General features: G+C 45.2%; 1 protein-coding gene across 3 annotated transcripts in view; it reads right to left on the bottom strand.

Moving 5' to 3' along the window:
• The window catches only part of LOC117659332 (maestro heat-like repeat family member 5), a 30695-nt gene extending 10358 nt beyond the window's left edge, over positions 1 to 20337 (bottom strand). The window contains exons 1-13 of one of the 3 annotated variants that reach the window (XM_087880814.1): positions 20276 to 20337; positions 14389 to 14667; positions 13392 to 13528; positions 11828 to 11923; positions 10668 to 10784; positions 9713 to 9835; positions 9031 to 9180; positions 8303 to 8422; positions 7663 to 7742; positions 7011 to 7146; positions 6557 to 6652; positions 4973 to 5077; positions 4307 to 4442 (exon numbers count right to left, since the gene is read on the bottom strand). In XM_087880814.1, the coding sequence (XP_087736940.1) occupies positions 4307 to 4442; positions 4973 to 5077; positions 6557 to 6652; positions 7011 to 7146; positions 7663 to 7742; positions 8303 to 8422; positions 9031 to 9180; positions 9713 to 9835; positions 10668 to 10784; positions 11828 to 11923; positions 13392 to 13528; positions 14389 to 14545 (1453 nt within the window). In that variant the 5' untranslated portion in view covers positions 14546 to 14667; positions 20276 to 20337. Of the gene's footprint in view, positions 1 to 4306; positions 4443 to 4972; positions 5078 to 6556; positions 6653 to 7010; positions 7147 to 7662; positions 7743 to 8302; positions 8423 to 9030; positions 9181 to 9712; positions 9836 to 10667; positions 10785 to 11827; positions 11924 to 13391; positions 13529 to 14246; positions 14668 to 15167; positions 15355 to 20275 lie in introns of those variants that run through there. The other 2 variants (XM_087880812.1, XM_087880813.1) reach the window with 2 other exon arrangements.
• Between the last annotated feature and the right edge of the window lie 397 nt (positions 20338 to 20734).

The following is a 20734-nucleotide window of genomic DNA, read 5'->3' as shown; positions in this document are numbered from 1 at the left end:
CTAGTTGGGTCATGAAACCTTCACAAGAAAACAACAAAGCTCAGAGACACCAGTCCTCCTCCTCCCCACTCGCTCCCTCTTTCTCTGCCCCCCCCTTTCTCTTATCTCACTGATCAGGAACGAAACAGGTACAATGACCTCTTTAGTGGTCCAATTACAGGCAGTCCTCGACTTATTACGGCCACAATTGAGTCCTAAGCAAGACAGTTATGAAGCGAGTTTTGCCTCAGGTTGCGATTTTTTTTCTTGCCAACCTGGTTAAGTGAATTGCCGCAGCAGTTAAGTTAGCAACCCGGTTGTTAAGTGAATCCGTCTTCCCCATTGACTTTGTTTGGCAGAAGGTCACAAAAGGGATCACATGACCCTGGGACACTGCGACCGTCATAAATCGGAGTCAGTGGCCAAGTGTCCAGATTTTGATCCCGTGAGCATGGGGATGCGGCAACGGTCGTAAATGTGAAAGACAATCACAAGTCACTTTTTTTCAGTGCCGGTTAAACTTTGAATGGTCACTAAATGAATTGTTGTAAGTCAAGGACTACCTGTAACCCCTTTTCTAGGTTAACACAATAGATGGGACTGTAAATGGAGGGGAAATATAGGGCTACATAAGAGACAAATTACATAAATGAAGGAATGAAGGAATGAACCAACAAACGAATGAACAAACGAATGAATGAATCTAACCGGATTTAACCCAGACTACCTTGGTCTGATGTGCAAATGAAGCATTAGGTTGTGAATTGATTGTGTGCTGCCTGGGGAATTCTGGGCATTGAAATCCACATGGCTTAAAGTTGCCACTGGGTTAAGCTTTTAACTAGCCAAATTTAACCGATCCTTTTCTTTAGGTAAACCATTGATATAAGTGCCTGTCTTTCAACCGATTGTGGACGGCTCCCAATTAAAAATTAGAAGACACGTAAAATGGGGTTGAAACTATAAAATTAACAAATAATGTATTGCAATTATAAACCCTCTTTAGCTCTTTCCTTAACAATGCCCACTCAACCCGTAACTTGGTTAACCCGTTTTCTGGCTTCCTGCAATACATGCAGCCATCCAATGACTAAAAGGTGGCTTTGCAAAACACGCTAAGACCCAATCCATGTGCCAAGACTCACAAGCCCAGGCTGGCTGATGGCAGATGCCTAGCCTAACTCTGTGGTCGGCAAACTGCAGCTCGCGAGCCACATGCGGCTCTTTGGCCTCTTGAGTGTGGCTCTTCCACAAAATACCACCTGCGGGCGCGTACGCACAGTGCGATTGGAACTTCGTGGCCCATGCGCAGAAGTTGGTTTTCGGCCTGGGCGAGTCTATTCTGAAGAAGTGGCGTTAGAAGAAGTGGGGGTGTCTTGCGGGCGAGAGACGGGAGACGGGAGACGCGGTGCAGGTGGGCCATGGGATACGCAGCGTGGGAGAGGCGCACGCGATTCATGCACGAGTTGAGTGAGCCAGTCAGTCAGCAATCTCCTTGTGCAGTGGTTAGTGCTAGTCGCATCCGCCAATCACGCGCGGGTGACTACTCGGAGCATAAAGTTACCTGTATTTTTCCAACCAGCTGCAAATCCTACAGGTATTTTTGTCATCAATTTAAGAATTGTAATTATTTTGTGTTGGTGGCTTTATTATTATAAAATGAAACATTTTTTAGGTGCCCTGTTTGACATGGCTACAAAGAAGAAGCAAAGAAAAACGGAAGACGAAAACCATGAATTTAAAGTTGAATGGACCGAGACTTTCGCGTTTGTTCAAAACTTAAATGGCCTTCCGACCTGTCTTATTTGTCAGGAAAAATTGGTGCATAACAAGAAATCAAATTTGGAGAGACACTTTAAAACTAAACACGTGCCATTCAGTAGTAAATATCCTGTCGGTGATGCAAGGAAGAAAGCAGTTGAGGAACTTCAGAAGAGTCAAGAAAAATCAAGTTCTGTATTTAATTACTGGATTCAATCTTCCAACAATGTTAATATTGCAAGTTTTGCGGTTAGTCAAAAGATTGCTAAGAGAGGAAAACCATATACAGACGGCAAATACATAAAAAGTTGTTTTATAAATGCATCCGAAGAGCTATTTCAGGATTTTAAGAACAAAGCCGATATTCTAAAAAAAATTAAAGAGTTACCATTGTCTGCTAAAACAGTGAAAGACAGAACAGTCAAAATGTCTTCGAATATAACCAACCAGCAAGTCGAAGATCTTAAATTGGTTTCAGCTTTATCAATAGCAGTTGACGAGTCTTGTGACATAAATGATACAGCTCAAGTTTCACTTTTTGTACGATTTATTTCATCTACAGGTCCTAAAGAAGAAATTTTAGGATTATTGCCACTCAAAGGTCAAACACGTGGAGAGGACATGGCAATGCTGTAATTGAGTACATTGAAAAACATCATATTCCACTCGATAAAATTGTCTCAATTTCAACAGACGGGGCGAAAAGTATGACCGGCGTAAGAAACGGGTTTGTTGCTATTTTGAAAGAAAAAATTAATCACGAGGTACTTACTTACCATTGCATCATTCATCAAGAAGCGCTTTGTGCTCAGACATTTCCAGAAGAAATTTGCAAAGTTATGGAATTGGTGATTAAGATTATCAACTCCATGATAACTAAACCTCTTAATCATCGCCAATTTAAAGGATTTTTAGTTGAAATGGAGAGCGAGTACGCCGATCTTCTGCTGCATAACAAGGTACGTTGGTTATCAAGAGGAAACGTTTTGAAACATTTCGCTTCCTTATTAACAGAAATTAAAGCATTTCTCCTTGAGAAGGGGATTCGCTATCCAGAACTAACGAACGATCAGTGGATCCAAAAATTTTATTTCATGGTAGACATTACGTCTCATCTGAATCAGCTTAATCGTAAACTACAGGGGAAAGGAAACACCATTTTTTCGATGTTAGAAGAAGTTATTTCATTCGAAAACCAATGATCTCTTTTTGCTCAAGATTTTGAAAGAGAAACTTCGATTCACTTTCCAAGCCTGTTGAAACATCGCCAAGAAAATAATTCTGATATTGACATTTGCTATTTCAAAACAACACTTTTAAATATGAGGGAAGCTTTTCTCAACAGGTTTCAGGAATTCAGAAACAGCAAAGCGACGTTAGCCTTTGTTAAAAAGCCTCTTAATGCTACTGTAACAGAATTAAATGTTTCTCCCTTTAATATTGACATTGGCAACTTTGAAATGCAATTGCTGGATTTCAAAAACAAAGAATTGTGGAGCTCGAAATTTGAACGTCTTTGTGCTGATACAGAAATATTGGAGAAAAATAAATGTGAACTTAGTTCACAGCACAAGTGGTCTGCTTTGAAAGACCCGGAGAAGGAAGATATGATGATTTTTAACACCCGGAATAGTATTCCTGACTCATATCATCAACTGAAAAAAATAGCATTTGCTGTTTTTTCCTTATTCGGGTCTACATAGTTATGTGAACAATCATTTTCAAGCATGAACCTTATCAAGAGTAAATTGAGAAGTTGTCTTATTGATGAGAACCTGGAATCGTGCCTAAAATTAAAAACAACATACAAACCTGACTTACTCAAACTTTCCAAGGAGATGCAAGGCCATTGTTCACATTAGTGTTTGTCAGTCATTGTCATGATTTAATTTTATGGATATTGTAAGGTCAATTGTAAGAAATTTAATTTTATCAATAAATAATATCGTTATTAAGTATGAGATCAAGTTTTATTCAACGTACCTATAGTTTAACTAAGACTTAAAACTTTAAGTAAAGTTTATTAAGTTAATTTTAGGGAACGTTGTGGAGTGAAAGAAGATGTAGTGTCGAGGAGATGGTTTGGACATATAAAGAGGATGAACGAAAGGAGATAGACGAAAGAAGTATACAGGACGAGTGTGGATGGGAGAGATGGAAGGGGTCGACCTCAGCGAACGTACCTCCATCAGATTGAGGACGTTCTTAGCAAAGGCCAGTTTAGGAGTACCCTAATTAAGTTAATAACAATGTACCTACCTATCTAGTTTAAGTTTAACCGATTTGGCTCTCCAAAGAAATTTCAATCGTTGTACTGTTGATATTTGGCTCTGTTGACTAATGAGTTTGCCGACCACTGGCCTAACGGATCCACTTAACGTGAGAAACTCAGTCTTCAAATGACCCCTGGCCCTGAGAGGTGCCAATACCAACGGCCAATTCCAGGCATCTCTGCCCAGGCAACCGACCGGGGTCTTGGTCACGCCACAAGCTGTGCCACCCAGTGCTCTCCTGGGCAGTGCGCATCCCTGGGCTCCTGGCAGCCCTTGGAGTCCAACTTTCTCACCCATTTTGCTCATGATGAGGTGGTGGAGGTGGTAGGCGGCCTCTGCGGACGTCTGGCCAACTTCTTTGCTGGTGTCGCCAACGTGCAGGCCCAGCAAAGCCACCAGCTGTCCCAGCAAAGAAAAGTCACCTGTGGGCTAATGAAAGGAAGCAAAAAGGAGGGGAAAGATGAGAAGGGGGGCTCATGAAGGTTTCAGCCAACTGAAATCAGAGCATAGGAACCATAGCACCACAGAATCCTAGAATCCTACCTTTTAGAATTCTAGAATCACAGAATCTTAGAAACATAAAATCTTAGAATTTTAGAATTATCCAATATTTGAATCTTAGTAGACTAGAATCATAGTCATAGATTCATAAAATCAGTGAATCCTAGAATCTTTGAATAATAGAATCTTAGAATCATAGAATCTTTGAATTTCTAAATCATACAATCTTTGAATCTCAGAATCTCTGAATCTCTGAATCTTAGAACCTTAGAATCCCAGAACCTCAATTGCTGGAAGGGACTGTGGAGGTTTTCTCCTCCAACCCCTTCATCAAGCGGGACTCCTTCTATCCTCCTGGTCACATCCCAAAGATGCTTTTTCCAAAAGGCAGCAGGACTTTCTTCTTTTTCTTCCTTTCTTTGAAAACATCTCACTGCGCATCCCAAACGGTGACTTACGTCGAAATTGACGTTTTCAGAAACGAACTTCAGGAGGTGTCTGATGCTCTTGATGGCCCTCTCTCTCTCGTGTCTCTTGGGAGATTCAATCCAGGGATTAATGTGCTGCCAGGAAAAACAAAGGAGGAGGAGGAAAGGAAGAATTTGTGATTCACAGTTGGAAGAGCCACAGAAGTTGCCAGGACTGGGGAGAAAATCTAAGGAGCTCAACAAATTTGAGACATTGGTCAATTGAGGTCTATTTTAGACTGAAAACTAGAGTAGCAATTGAAGATTTCTGGAATACAACTAGTCTTACAACAGTTCATTTAGAGCCGTGGTGGCACAGTGGTTAGAACGCAGTATTGCAGGCTAATTCTGCCAACTGCCAGAAGTTCAGCAGTTCCATCCTGATCGGCTCCAGGTTGACTCAGCTTTCCGTCCTTACCAGGTCAGTCAAATGAGGACCCAGATAGGAGAAGAACCTGGGTCCTCATTTAGAGAGGGCTGTAAACCACGGTGAAGCGGTATGTAAGTCTAAGTGCTATTAGTATTTAGTCACTGTTCAAAGTTACAATGGCACTGAAAAAGGGACTTATGACCATTCTTCACACTTATGACCATTGCAGCATCCCTATGGTCACATGATCAAAATTTGAACACTTGGCCAATGACTCATCTTTATGACGGCTGCAGCATCCCAGCTCGGTCCCTAAATGAATGGCTGTATGTCGAGGACTTCCTGTATAAGTAGTCCTTGACTTACGACCAGAATTTGGGGTGCTTACCAAGGTGGATGTTAGGCGACTTGTGACTGGCTTTATGACCTTTTTTTGCCAGGGTTGAACGAATCCCTGTGGTCCTTAAGTGAATAATGCAGTCATTAGCCGAATCTCGCTTTCCCCGTAGACTTTGGCTTGTCGGAAGCCAGTTGGGCAGTTCGCCAATGGTGGTCAGGTGACACCCCCCCCCCAGGATGCTGCAACCATCACAAATACAGGTAGTCCTCGACTTATGACCACAATGAGTCCAAAATTTCTGTTGCTAAAATGAATCCCATCGGCATCGACATAATCTGCATCGGTCAATTGCAGAAGGCAGCTTTACTCGGAACAGCTGCGAGGCTCTATGACAGGGGTGTCAAACTCGATTTCATGGAGGGCCGAATCAAGGTTGTGTTTGACCTCGAGGGGGGCGTGGCCGAGGTGGGAGTGGCCAGCTCAACGTCTCTCGTGTCAGGGGCACCTGTGGACTTCCCTGAGACCCTCCCTCACTCTTATTATCATCTCCTCCCTCCCTCCCTCCCTTCCTCCTTGCCGTGGGACAAGAGAGACACGAATATCAGAGAAATAGTGGAATAGAATCATTAGTGAAAAGATGCCAGAGGAGGGACAAAACAAATGTAAATGACAAAAATGAACATCACTTTTTAACTATTGAAATGAGTTCAATTGAATGGTTGAATTGTCCCATGGGACGAGTTGTCCATCCAACAGCCACATTTGCCTATCCCGGGTCCTTGGGAGGGGCTCGACAGCTGGACAGAATCGCCAAATCCAGCCTAAACATCTGGCTGACCAACCCCGAGAAAGAATCACTCTTTACCGTCAAGACATCCTGCAGGGAATCCAAATTGGGAGCCTCGGACAGCAAGGCGGTGAGCATGGTATTGCAGGTGGTCACCATCTGGTCATAAAAATCCTAGAAGGAGAAAAAGAATATCTAAAGGAAGAAGTGGTGTAAAGGAAGTAAGAGGAAGAAATCCAGGGCTGGGGAATTTATGGCCCTTTTAGGACGACTGGTGGACTGCAACGCCCAACAATCCTGAGCCAGCCACGGACTTCTGGGAGTTGAAGTCCACCCTTCTGCAATCAACGGAGTGGCCCGTCTTGCAGGGCTGGTTTTTCTTCCAGAGTTGGAGGAAATGCTTTCTCGGCTGAACACGAGGAACAAAAGGACATTGGGCTCCATGGATGGATCCAGAGTTTTGGAGGAGATTTTGAATCATGCTTATTTCCAGGTGGATCTCAGATGGCTTGGCTCCATCTGGACTGCTCACCTGAGTTTGAGCTGGTTGTCCTGGGCCGTTCACGTTCAGTTTTGTCACCAGGTAAGCCGGCAAGGAAAACACCTTCTGGATGCTTTTTCTCACCACTTTAGACCTCATCTCGGAGTTCAAGGGGGGCTTCATACGGCTGATGAAAGACGAGAAAAGAGGAGGAGGGTGAGAAGATCATAGACTCATTAGGCTAAAAGGGACCTCGGAGGTCTTCTACTCCAACCCTTGCTTGATGGTCCTTAAACCATCCCAGTCATATGGTTGTCCCCTCTTTTCTTGAAAACCTCGAGGGATGGAGCACCCCCAACTTCTGGAGGCAAACTGTTCCACTGATGGATTGTTCTCGGTGTCAGGAAATTTCTCCTGGATCTCTCTTTGATAAGCTTCCATACATCGCTTCTCATCATGCTCTCAGCTACTTTGGAGGGGAAGTTGACCCCCTCCTCTCTCTGAGAGCCCCTCAAATATCAGAACTCCCCTCATCATCCTGGTTGCTCTTCCCTGCACTCTTTCTAGAGTCTCAACATCTTTTTTATATTGTGGTGACCAAAACAGGATGCAGGATTTCTCTCTCTCTCCCTCCCTCCTTCCTCTCTCTCTCTCTCTCTCTCTGTCTCTCTCTCTCTCTCTCTGTCTCTTGGCAGGTACATACCTCATGCAGGTGATGGTGATGATCGCTTGATGGAGATTTTCGATGGACAAGGGTCTCGCGGGCTCATCTTCAATGACTTCCTGAAAAGAGAAGGAAACCCATCTAAGAAAGAACCTGAGATATGGCCACCCTCCAGCTGGCCCTCTTCCCAGCCCTACGCTTTTTCTGGTTGACACAGGAAGTCCCCAGCTTACAACTGGTCACTTAGCCACCATTTAAAGTTTTGAGGGATCTCTTCAGGACTACTTATGACCCAGATGCCAAGTTCCGAGAGGCGCCCCTTCCTCAGCGATCCTGTGACCCCATTTCGGTCACTTGGCCACCAGCTTGCATTGATGGCAGTTTGCAGTGTCCCGTGACCATGATTTAAGTCAGGGGTGGGTAACTGTGGCCTCTTGATGACCTATATAAAATTGGGAAGCCAGATTCCCTTAACAGCCGTGCGATTAACTGAACGAAAATGATTCGGCTAACAACGGTGGCAAGACAGGTCGTACAATGGGCAGAATTCCCTTAACAAATGTCCCTCTTAGCAACAAAACCTTTCAGGCTCCATTGATTGGCATTCAATTCGGTTCAAATTCACTTCCAAAAAGAAAGACGCCCAGGAGCACCTGCCTCCCCCCCTCTCCCCACTTACAACGATGTTTGTGACCAGTTCCTGTTTCTGGGGCAAATCGAGGTCTTGCCTCCTGCTGTTGGCAACAGCTTTGGTGATCATGATGATGGACCTCATGAAGGCTTTCTTCAGCCCTTCGTCCTGGAAAACCCCAGTGGGAATGAAAAGAAACCAGAAGGAAGAGGATGTATTTATTTACTGAAACCTTTACGTAGCCGATTGTCTTTGGTTGAACTCTGGGGGCCCCCAATCAAAACATCACTGGACACTCTGGGTTCTAGTCCCACTATAGGATGAAAGGCAGCTGAGAGACTTTGCGCCCATCACCAGGAGATGGTGAGTTCTAGTTCCTCCTTAGGGAAAAAGGCCAACTGTCTTTGGGCCAATCACCAGGAGACTGTGAGTTCAAGTCCCGCCCTAGGCACGAGAGCCAGCTAGGTGAGTTGGGGCCAGTCTCAATCCAAAACACGTCACAGAGTTGTTGTGTGGAAAGGAAGAAAGAGTGTAATGCAGGAGCGCTGCCTTGAGGATAATAAATGCAACAAGACCATAGATCCTCCTCCTCCTCCTCCTCCTCCTCCTCCTCCTCCTCCTCCTCCTCCTCCTCCTCCTCCTCCTCCTCTCCCACAACATGCTAGTTGGGTCATGAAATGTCTTTAAGAAATCAAACAAGCTAAGGACTCCGGATTATAATTGTTCTTGTGATTAAACTCAGCATTAAGAGAAGTAGAGGGTGGAAACCTGCCTACCTTTTTCATGCTGGAATACTGATAGAGTATTTCTGAGACAATGTTGTCCAGGAAAGGCATCATGTCCTCTACTTGCGCTCCCAGGACTGCCTGGCCATAGCAGAGTATTAATGTGGTCCGAATCCATCTCTCGGAGAGAGTCTGTGAGTCCTGTCAGTCCAAAGACGAGGGGGTCAAACTCTTTCCCAAAGCACCAGAAGACAAGACAAGAAGCAATGGATGGAAACTGATGGAGCTTCTTAGTCATCCAGGTCACGGTTGCCCCAAAGGGGCTTTTTCAAAGGCAACTGGACTTTGTTTTTCCTTGAAGAGGTTTCGCTTCTCATCCCAGAAGCTTCTTCAGGTCTGACTTGGGTCAAAAGAGAAGAAGCTTTTTGGATGAGAAGCGAAATGTCTTCAGGAAAAAACCAAGCCCAAGCCTTTGGAAAAAGCACCTTTGGGTCTACTCGAGGTGTTTGTTGGGGCAGCTCCTAATCTTCTCTAGCCTTATAAAATAGTTCTCCAGGAGATGGAGATGGAGAATTTCAGCACCACCTACATCTACGAGATCTATGACCAATCTGAGGAGACCAGACAGCCTGGAGCCTAAGTCCTTCTAAGCACATTGGACTTTCCTTCCCAGAATCCCCCAGCCTCCTTCTGCACTGAGTTTCAGACCTTGCAACCCCATCCCTGGTCTTACCTCAATGGGGGCTTCTACTGCAAACGGTCCTTTTGTCTGCCTGAACTGGCCAGCCTCCTCCAGGGCCACCAGAATCTCAGGCAGGTGGCAAAAGGATGCCATTCGAATGGATTCCGAGATTCCCTAGGCAAAGCGATGTTTGTGAATTAGGACATTTATTGATTTATAGGTTCGATTTATATGCCGCCCTTCTCCGGAGACTCAGGGCGGCTTACAATGCGTTAAGCAATAGCCTTCATACTTTTGTATAGACCTGCTTAGTAGGTCTTTCCCCCCCCCAAAAGCGGTGTTCTTTTTTATACAAAGTCAGCTTATTGCCCCCACAATCCGGGTCCTCATTTTACCTACCTCGGAAGGATGGAAGGTTGAGTCAACCTTGAGCCCGGTGAGATTTGAACTCACAGTAATTGCCGGCAGCTGGCAGCTACGTGCTACTTAACAGCATTTTAGTCCGCTGCACCACCAGGGCTCTTATTTGCACCTAACCCTTTGTCTTTACCTTCCGCTTTCTCCTCCCCTTCTCCACCTCCTGCTCCTCCTCCTCTCTGCAAACCCCAGGCCCTTCTAGCACTGATGAAATTACCTAGCTGGGTAATGAAATGTCTGCAACAAAACAACCAAGCACAGAGAGCACCAAGGACCCCACAGTCCTCCTCCTCCTCCTCCTCTCTGTAACCCCCATTGTCTTCTAGCACTGATGATGTTACCTAGCTGGGTCATGAAACATCTACAGGAAAACAACCAAGTTAAGAGAGCACCAAGGACCCCACAATTCTCCTCCTCCTCCTCCTCCTCCCTTCACCTCTATTCTGCAAAACCTGTTCTCTTCTAGCACTGATGAGGTGACCTAGTTGGGTCACTAAACGTCTGCAAGAAAACATCCAAGCTCAGAGAGCCCCAAGGACCCCACAAAGATGGAGGTCTCAGCCCCCGCAGGCATCCCACTGCCACTCACCTCTCGGTCTGTTTCTTCCTGGAGTGAAAAACTTAGAAGGCTTTGGAGCTGTTCCGTCACCAGGTCCTTCTGTGTTGAGTTTCGCAGTTTAACGCCATAATATTTGTAGAGGCTAATCTGAAGGTGGGAAAAAGAGTCTGTGAGTCCTAGGGAGCTCCACCAAATGGCCAGGAAAAGGAAATATAGGAGAAATTAGGATCAGAAAAGGACTCCGTGTGGTCAAGCACACGGAAACTGGTCCTGGGTGACCTGATCGGGGAGATGGGCAGCATACGAATCTAATAAGTCAATAATTGCCATTTTGACTTTCTTCTTCTTCTTGAAAAGCTACTTTAACCCCCCTCCCCCATCCCCATAGGTGCCCTTTGCTGATTCTCTGTTTGGCCGTCCTGAGATCCTTTATGGTTTCTGTGGAGATCTGGCAGCTTCATCTTTTTACATGCATTAGCTCTCCGTGGTGGATTGGGACAACTTGCCATGGCCCTCTTGGCTTGGCCAACTAACCATGGCCAACTAGCCATGGCCTACTTGCCGTGGCCAACTCACCAGGGAACAAGAGTTACACTAATAGCAGGGTTCCAATACCTCAAGGGTTGCCAAAAAGAGGAGGGGGTCAGCCTATTCTCCAAAGCACCCGAAGGCAAGACAAGAAACAATGGATGGAAACTTATCAAGGAGAGAACCAATCTAGAACCAAGGAGAAACTTCCAAACAGTCAGAACAATTAACCAGTGGAACAGTTTGCCTCCAGAAGTTGTGGGTGTTGCATCACTGGAAGCTTTTAAGAAGAGATTGGACAACCGTTTGCCTGAAATGGGAAAGGGTTTCCTCCTTCAGTAGGGGGTTGGACTAGAAGACCTCCAAGGCCCCCTTCCAAGTCTGTAGTTCTATTAATCATTGTCTGTCTAATATCGAGGAAATGGTGGAACAGAAGCGTCAAAGAAAGGAGGCCTCAAAGGAGGGACAAATGAAACATAAACGACAAATGTTAAAATGATTTTTAACATTATTGGAGAGAACGGAATGGTTGAATTCACCCGCGGTGAGTCTGCTGTGGCTCGTGGGCAGCCACGGTGAGTTGGCCATGGCAAGCTGTCCTCTTCTGATGTTGCATCTAAGATAACTGCGGCCCTAAAAGTGTAAAACCTCCGCATATTTACCTTGTCTTTAGACAAGACCTGGGACGTGCTTTGCTTCTGGTCGATGGGCGGCAATGCGCTTGTTTTCCTCCTGGGCAGTTTGTGGTCTGAAGGAATCTGCTTTGCCAACAACAACAAGAACAACAAAAAAGAAGTTGTGAGAAAGTGAAGGAGCAGAGGAAGGAACAGCTTTCTGTGTGTTTCCAAGGGGAGGATTGGTTTCCCTTCTGCGTCCGGATGCATATTATAAGTAATTTGACTTTTCTAGCTGGGACAGACACGAAGCACGTAACAAGGACCATCCGGATTGTATCAGCTGGAGCTGAGGCAGCTTTTGAGATGAACGGTTGGAAAATCTCTGCCACAAATTGTGAGAACTTGATTTATCACCATTTATTGTTGTGGCCCTCCAGCAGCCGAATCAGAGGAGGAGGACGAGGAGGACGAGGAGGACGAGGAGGAGGAGGAGGAGGAGGAGGAGGACGAGGAGGAGGAGGAGGAGGCGGCGTGGGAGTCAGGGCCAGCATCAAGGCAACCTGAGAGCTCCGAGGGGGAAGAGGGAATGGGGCTGGCAGAGAGAGAGAGACAGAGGAGGAGCCTGGGCCATCCGTCAGCCCTCAGATGGTGAGTCAACAGACCGCAGGTCTGGAGGTGGATGAGGAAGAGGAGGAACATCTGGGTCCAGTGCCTGACGCGCGGATACACAGAAGGCAGAGGAGAGGAGAGCAGTGGAAATCTATGGGCCGGTCCTTGGGACAGACGAGCCACCACTGCTAGCGAAGCCCCTCCCTAGCTCTGGGGATAAAAGGCAGGGGGCGGAGATGAATAGATGTGGCAGACAACGATTCTTCTCCCTGCCGGATGGACTTGTTAGCCTGTGGTGAGAGAGAAACTTTTTGTCGGGGCTGCTGGCTCTCCTCATAAAGGAATCTTTGAGTTCACTTCAGAGGGTTTGTCGTGTTTGGGTCAGAACATTTATTTACTGACTGTTCGAAGTTATAAAGGATAGTTTACAACTGAAAAAAATGGACTGTTTCTCACACTCAGGACCATTTCGCATTTCCGTGGCATGCAGAGAGCTTGCGGTCCCTGTTGCTGCTGCCCAGCATTCAGTGCCAGACAGTGCAACAGGGCGGATGGTTGTCTTGTAGGTCTTAGATTTAAGATGGGTGGCCATTCGTCTGTCCAGTAACACACTGGTGAGTTCTCGCCAACGTATCCAGGCTGCATTCTCCTTTGCTCTCACCTCGCCATTGATGTCACCATTGACATTGGAGGTGGGATCCCAGATACCAAAAAATGTCCACCTTCTTTAGGTTTTCTCCATTGATTTGAAGCATTCCAGGGGTGGTGACAGTCCCTAAGTATCCTGTCTTGATGTTGAGGTGGAGTCCAAAATGGTTGAGGCAATCATTCCATGGTCGTTCCATGATCCTTCCAGCAAGGACCCCCTAGTTCAGCAAATTCTCCATAACTACATTTGTCTACTTTTGGGATAAATGATCTCCACCGAGGCAGCCCTGGCTTCTGGACCCTCTCCACGATGGACCTCAGGGCCCACCGCGACACAAACCCAGCTGCTTACCTGGAAAGGACGAAGATGGTCCAAGATGGTCTCTAATATTTCTCTCTCGTCCATGAGATCCAAGATTTCTTTGACGGGTCTGCCTTTTAATGGCTTCCTGCTCTCCCATAAATTTTTGAAAGACTCGTCAGAGAGTTCTGAGAAGAAGAGACAGACAGAGATTGATGGGCAATTCGACAGGACAAGCCTTCTCAAAGCAGAGAGAGACAAGGAGTGCGTAGTGGATCACCAGGCTGAGCCTGAGGGAGGGGTCAAACGTGTCATAAGTCTCGAGGCCCTGATCTTCCTGTCCTTAGACAACCATCTTATATATGGAATTGGAATTTTTTATTGCTTTGAAATTTCATGATGTTGTAATCTTATAATTTAGATCTAGCCTTTGAAAAAGGCTAAGAGGGAGGGGTCTTTCCTCACCTCTGAGGGTAAGATGTTCCCTAATACAGTGGCAGCAGTAGAGAAGACCCTCTTCCTAGGCCCCACAGTCGAAACTCTTTGACTGATGGAGTCTGCACCATAACGTCCCTACCTGATGAAGGACGATTGCAGGATTTGGATTTGGGTAGTTAGGAAAAGGAAGGAAGGGTGTACTAGTGACATGAGAGCAGTCTTCCAGTATTTGAGGGGCTGGCACACAGAGGAGGGGGCCAACTTATTTTCCAAAGCACTAGAAGGTAGGAAGAGAAACTTATTGCTTAATGCAATTGGTCTCTGGAGAAGGAAGACCTCTAAGGTCCCTTCTGGCTCTGTCCTGATGGATTGATTGATGGAGGGATGGATGGATTGATTGTGTGGGGTGGGCTGATGTGATAGGACAAGGCTGGTTCCATAGGTAGCCCAGCCCTGTAGCATCTATACCTGGATATGAGGGAAGGATGGTGTCTTGAGAGCTTTTTCTCCCCGGAGCCCTTTCCCTCTCGGGCCTCCTTGGCAAGGAAGGGGGCTCTTTGAGGCCAGGCTTCATTTCCCCCTGAGAAGCCCTCAGAGGGGTCCTGCACACCAATTCTGGCAGCACCAGTGCTGGAGGCTGCACCTTCTTGCTCATGTCCACTGGAGCTGGGGAACCCTTTACAAGAAGGGGCAAGACCTGCGTGGTTCTTTGAGTGGCCGAAGAAGTGGACGGGTGGGAGCCAGAGAAGTGACTGTTCCACTGCCATGGGTCATTATTCGTAATTTGTGGATGGGACTCCTTGCTGTCCTCCTTCTTCAAGAAGGGCAACTTTTTTAGCATGTGGTCCATCCTCTCGTGAAGAGGGAGTTCTTGAACTGGATGGAGATCCTGTCAATAAAGGAGAAGTTTTGTAACTCCAGGTTGAAAGGAGGGGTCCTTGGTGCTCCTATCTATCTATCTATCTATCTATCTATCTATCTATCTATCTATCATCTATCTATCTATCTATCTATCTATCTATCTATCTATCATCTATCATCTATCATCTATCATCTATCATCTATCATCTATCATCTATCATCTATCTATCTATCTATCTATCTATCTATCTATCTATCTATCTATCTATCTAGTTGTCTATCTATCTATCTCTATTTATCACATGTTCTTCCTGGGTCAAGAAGCTCAGACTGCCCAAGGAGCTGCTGATCTACAGAGGAATTTGGGAGTCTCTCCTTTGTACCTCTACAACTGTCTGGTTTGGCACAGCAACCAAACTAAAAGTCCCCTAAAGAGAGAAGACGGCAAGGAAATTACAGGCAGCAGAGAGAAAGCAGAGTTGCTTAACTCGTTCTTTGCATGCAAAAAGAAACTATAGCCCAACCTACCAACAACGTAACTGTGAAAGACAGACTAGAAATAAAAGTTGAAAGGCTTCAGCGAGGTATTTGACAAAGTAGAACACTCCCCTCCGCTCTGCTCTGCTCTACTCTGCTCAACACAACTCAACTGAACTCAACTATCCTCTACTCTCCTCAACTCTCCACAGCTCCCCTCTCATCCCTTCTGCCTTTATATCTCTGCCCCAGGGGCTGTGACATCACCGCATTATGTTCTCATGGGGGACAGCTGGTGTCATGACCCAAGGGGCCTCTTACTCCCCAAGATAATAGGGATGGGATATGGAGGGTCCCCTGGATAACCCCCTTGATAACATTAGCGACATTATGGGGAGCAAAGCTAGGGGTCACTATGGAATGACCCACTGTGATGGTGTCCCTCAATGTGCTAGATCTCAAAAGAACCTAACCAAGATTAAGGCTGATCAACTTTGTTCTTTGATTGGCTAAGTCTGCCACTGAGCATAGGACTAAAACATTCCAAATTAGTAAGGGAGTAAGGCAAGGTTGCCCCCTATCCCCATTATTGTTTATTTTGGCCTTAGAAGTTCTTTTACGGAAAATTAGAATTAATGAGGAAATAAAAGGACTGAAGATCAGGAAGGAAATTTACAAGACGCAAGCATTTGCAGACGATGTAGCCTTAATCCTTGAAGACCCCATAGAATCAGGACCAAAAGTGCTAGAGGAATTAAGTAAATATGGAGAGGTGGCAGGCTTCACATTGAACAAAACCAAAACCAAAGTATTGATTAAGAATACAACTGAGAGCCAGAAAAACAAGTATTAGGACTACAGGTTGCCAAAAAAATTAAATACCTAGGAATTTGGATTACATCAAGATGTTCGACCTTAAAAGACGACAATTATACTCCCCTAATTAGGAAGATGAAACAAGACCTTGACAGATGGAAGAAAATAAGACGATCACTTTTGGGCAAGATAGCCACAATTAAGATGAATATTCTCCCCAGAATACTATTTTTATTCCAAAACATACCGGTAAATTTAGAGAAAAAGTTTTTTTTAGAATTAGACAAAATCATCAGAGAATTTATATGGGAGGGGAAAAAACCGAGGTTTTCTATTAAAATTTTAAGGGGCAAAAGAGATATAGGTGGATTTGGACTCCCCGATTGGGAAATATATTACAGGGCAGCTAAGCTAGTCTGGATAAGAGATTGGATCACCCTGGAAAATAAGAGGATTCTTACCCTAGAAGGCCACGATTTGCAAAAAGGGTGGCATGCCCACATTTGGGATGTAGAGAAGAAAAGGAAGACATATTTCCATAGACATAAAATTAGAGACTCATTGATACAAACATGGACCCCGATTAGGCAAAGATATTACAAAAAAATTCCAAGTTGGCTCTCAACGATGGAGGCCCTGATCCACCCCAATAGATGGGGGACGGAGAAAATGGGCAGATACAAAGATATCTTAGACGAAGGAGGGAATCTTAAATCAAATGATACTTTACGAGAGCAAGGAATAACTTTAGATTGGTGGACCTATTCACAAATAAAATCTAGATATCAGAAAGACAAAGAACAATACGGTTTAGAACTTGGATCAAATGGATTGGATAAAGTCCTGATGGGAACAAATAAAAAGATTCTGGCCAAACTATACAACTATTTATTAGGTGATGACAAGTCCGAAGATATCACAAAGAATCAAATAAATGCATGGGAGAAAAATATAGGGCGTGATATAAATTTTGGGGAATGGGAGGAGGCATGGAATAGGAATCTTAAATTGACTACAGCGGCGACATACAAGGAAAACCATTATAAAATGCTACATAGATGGTATTTAGTCCCGGCCAGACTAGCAAAGATATACCCTAATATACATCCTAATTGTTGGAAATGTGGCCACGGTCAAGGCACCTTCTTTCATATGTGGTGGACATGCCCGGAAGCGAAAGGATATTGGAACAAGATCAGGAGATGGTTATATGAAATAATTGGCGAAGATATTGAATTAACACCAGAGATATTTCTCCTGGGAATAGTAAAGAAGCCATATGGAAAGGAAAAGATACATTTAATGATCCACATAATTACAGCCGCCAGATTGGCATACGCACAGTACTGGAAAGAGAAAACCCAACCACCAGAAGAGCTCACAATTAGGAAAATATTGGAGTGCGCAGAGATGACTAAATTAACTCATGAATTAAACGATGATGAGAAGTCAGTTTATTATATTGTGTGGGAAAGGTGGTACAAGTGGATGCATGATAAAATGAAAGAAAGACCTAAAGGTGTGTTAAATAACGGTAAAAAGTGATTTGAAATATCACCAAGTATTATTTATGTATATAGTTAAAACACTGCACATCTGATACTAACTGTAAATGTCAGTACACTTATGTTTTTTTTCTTTTTTGTAAAAAATCTCAATAAAGTTTCTCAAAAAAACCACAAAAAACATTAGCGACATTATGGGGAGCAAAGCTAGGGGTCACTATGGAATGACCCAGTGTGATGGTGTCCCTCAACGTGCTAGATCTCAAAAGAACCTAACCAAGATTAAGGCTGATCAACTTTGTTCTTTGATTGGCTAAGTCTGCTACCGAGCTTGGTTTTTTAATTTTTCTTATTATGAGATATGAGATATAGGAGATATGATATACTGGTGTAGGGTTTCCTGCATGGGCAGGGGGTTGGATTAGGAGACCTCCAAGGTTCCTTCCAACTCTCTAATTCTATTCTATTCTATTCTATTCTATTCTATTCTATTCTATTCTATTCTATTCTATTCTATTCTATTCTATTCTATTCTATTCTATTCTTATGGAGTCCTTGGCTTACAACCGTTTTTTTAGTGCTGGTTCAAATTACAACAGCACTGAACAAAGTATTTTTCACACTTATGACCATTCTGGCATCTCCACGGTCATATGATCAGAATTTGGACCTTTGGCAAGTGACTCACATTTATGACAGTCGCCGTGTCCCAGGAGTCACGTGATCCCCTTTTGCAGCCTTCTGACAAGCAAAGCCAAGGGGGAAACCGGATTCACTTAACAACCATGTTACTAATTTAGGAATTGCAGTGATTCACTTAACAACTGGCAACAAAAATGTTGGGCTCAGTTGTGGTCGTAAATCGAGGACTACTTGTATATATGATTTTTTGGGGGGGTCCAGTTTCTGCACTGCCCATCATCGCTGAAGTGTTGTAGTAGTTTTGGTAAAACTCTCCAACGATACAAAAGCTGCAGTTGAAAGCAAAGTTTTTTTTAAAAAAAAGCCAAACAGGTTTGTTTTTTTAAAAAAGGCAAAAGGGACAATTGCAGAGTTGAAAGGAGAGGAATCTCCTTCTTCCCCAACCCCCCCCATGGCTTGCAGGGCCCCCTTGGGCCCCCAGACAGCTGGCAGAGTTGAGTCTTCATGCTCTTGGGGAAGGTCAGGAGGTTGGGGGCCTGCCTCGTCTCTGGGGCTGGGCTACCTAGACGTACAGCCACAATTCAGCTCAAGAGGCTTGGCAACTGGCATGTACTTATGACGGTTGCAATGTCCCGAGGTCCCATGACCCCCTTTTCTGACTTTCTGACCAGCAAAGATGATGGGGATGTGAGGGATCTCACAAAGATCGATGGTTCGTTGAGGCCACTTCCAAGAAAAGGCAGCACACAAGGATGCAATCACGTTGAATCTTTATTTAGAAGTAAAGTAGAGTAAAAGGAGGCATCCATGCCTGGATTGAGCCCCTGGTTCAGTCCTGTAGGAAGTTAGAACAAGAGCCAAAGAGCAGCCCCTGTGCAGGGATTCTTAGAGGGGCCCCTGGCCTCTCCCTTACCAAAGTGTGAGGGGGCCGGAGGGCCATTAACTCTCCCCAATGGGGCTGCAGGGGCCGGAGCCCTTTGGCCCACCAGTGGGATCAAAGGTGCCTCTTTGCTCCCATCTGGTGGCCTTTTAAGAAACTGCCATGGCTGGCACAAAACACCTAACAATTCCCCTTCTTGCCAGCCAATGACAGGTGCCAGTGAGTATGAGTGAGGGGGTGAGCAGGCGTCATAGACATGCAGATGCATCGTTTACAGGAGCAAACACAAACGCTTACACAGAAGGTTGTGTCGGTCAATGGGCACAGGTTTTGTGAACAGATCAGCTAACTGGTCGGTTGTATTACAATGTTTGATGTGTACAAACCCCATTCTGGCAAGCTACCTGACATTCTTGTAGCGGATGTCTATGTGGCGTGACCTAGAGCCCACCGTGTACGCCCCCGAGATTCCAATTGCGGCCGTGTTATCTTCTTGAATTTGGATGGGCAGAGTAGGAGGTGCCCAGATGCTCGTTACCAGAGCATTGAACCAAATCAAGTCGTTTGTTGTGCCCGATAGGCTGGCATATTCTGCCTCGGCCGTGGAGCAAGAATCAAATTTTTGCTGCCTAACATGCCAATGGATAGGACAGCCATTTAGCAGTATGAGGAAACCAGAGGTGCTCCGTCTACTCTTGGTGTCACCAGCCCAGTCTGCGTCCGAGTAAGCGGAGAGCTGGGCCGGCTTCCCCTTCTCTGGTTCCAGCATAAAGAGGGCATCGGCCGTGCCCCTGAGGTACCTAAGTACCCTCTTGACAGCATTCCAGTGGAATTCCTTTGGGTTTTCCACATGCCTGGACAATAGATTTACAGCTAAAGCTATGTCAGGCCTGCTCCAATTGCTAATGTATAGCAAGGAGCCAATCACAGATCTATATAATTTATTATCTGTGAACTCAGGGCTGTCCTTGTCATTATGGCCATAGTAGTCACTTTGCATGGGGCTATGCGTTGAGTTAGACTCCGCCATTTTGCATTTGGCCAACAACTCCTCAATCTTTTTTTGGGGGGGGGGGATAATGCAAATCCCTTTTTAGTGGCCAAGATATGTACACCCAGGTACCTGTCAACCCGCCCCAAGGACTTCAGGGTAAACTTTTCCCCCAGAGCCTTGGCAAATTCGTCACACCTTTCCCTTCTGGCTCTGTCCTGATGGATGGATTGATGGATGGATGGATGGATGGATTGTGTGGGGTGGGCTGATGTGATAGGACAAGGCTGGTTCCATAGGTAGCCCAGCCCTGTAGCATCTATACCTGGATATGAAGACAGGACGGCGTCTGGTGAGCGTTTTCTCCCCGGAGCCCTTTCCCTCTCGGGCCTCCTTGGCAAGGGAGGGGGCTCTTTCAGGCCAGGCTCCATCTCCCCCTGAGAAGCCTTCAGAGGGGTCCTGGCAGATGTCCTGCGCACCAAATCAGTATTGTTTCATTCACTGCAACAAAAAATTACATCAACAGAAAATTATAGCAGAGATTGATATTTTTATTTACATGCTCTGGATTTGCATTATTATTATAGCTTGGTCTGACATTGGGTTTTTAGTCCTATTAATTGAGGCTGTACTGTATCCCCACCCCCACCTCCAAATAAGAGACATTGTTTATAAAATGACAAAAAATGAACCCATGTTTTATAAAGGCAAAGAAATAATTACGCTAAAGCAAGTACCTAAGAGAATAAGAGAACTAAGAAAAGAATATTGGTTCCTAGCCACA

The sequence above is a fragment of the Pantherophis guttatus genome, chromosome 18, assembly GCF_059756535.1.
Source record: "Pantherophis guttatus breed Tessera chromosome 18, ASM5975653v1, whole genome shotgun sequence".
Lineage (NCBI taxonomy): Eukaryota > Metazoa > Chordata > Lepidosauria > Squamata > Colubridae > Pantherophis > Pantherophis guttatus.
This window is presented reverse-complemented; position numbering and strand designations above follow the sequence as displayed.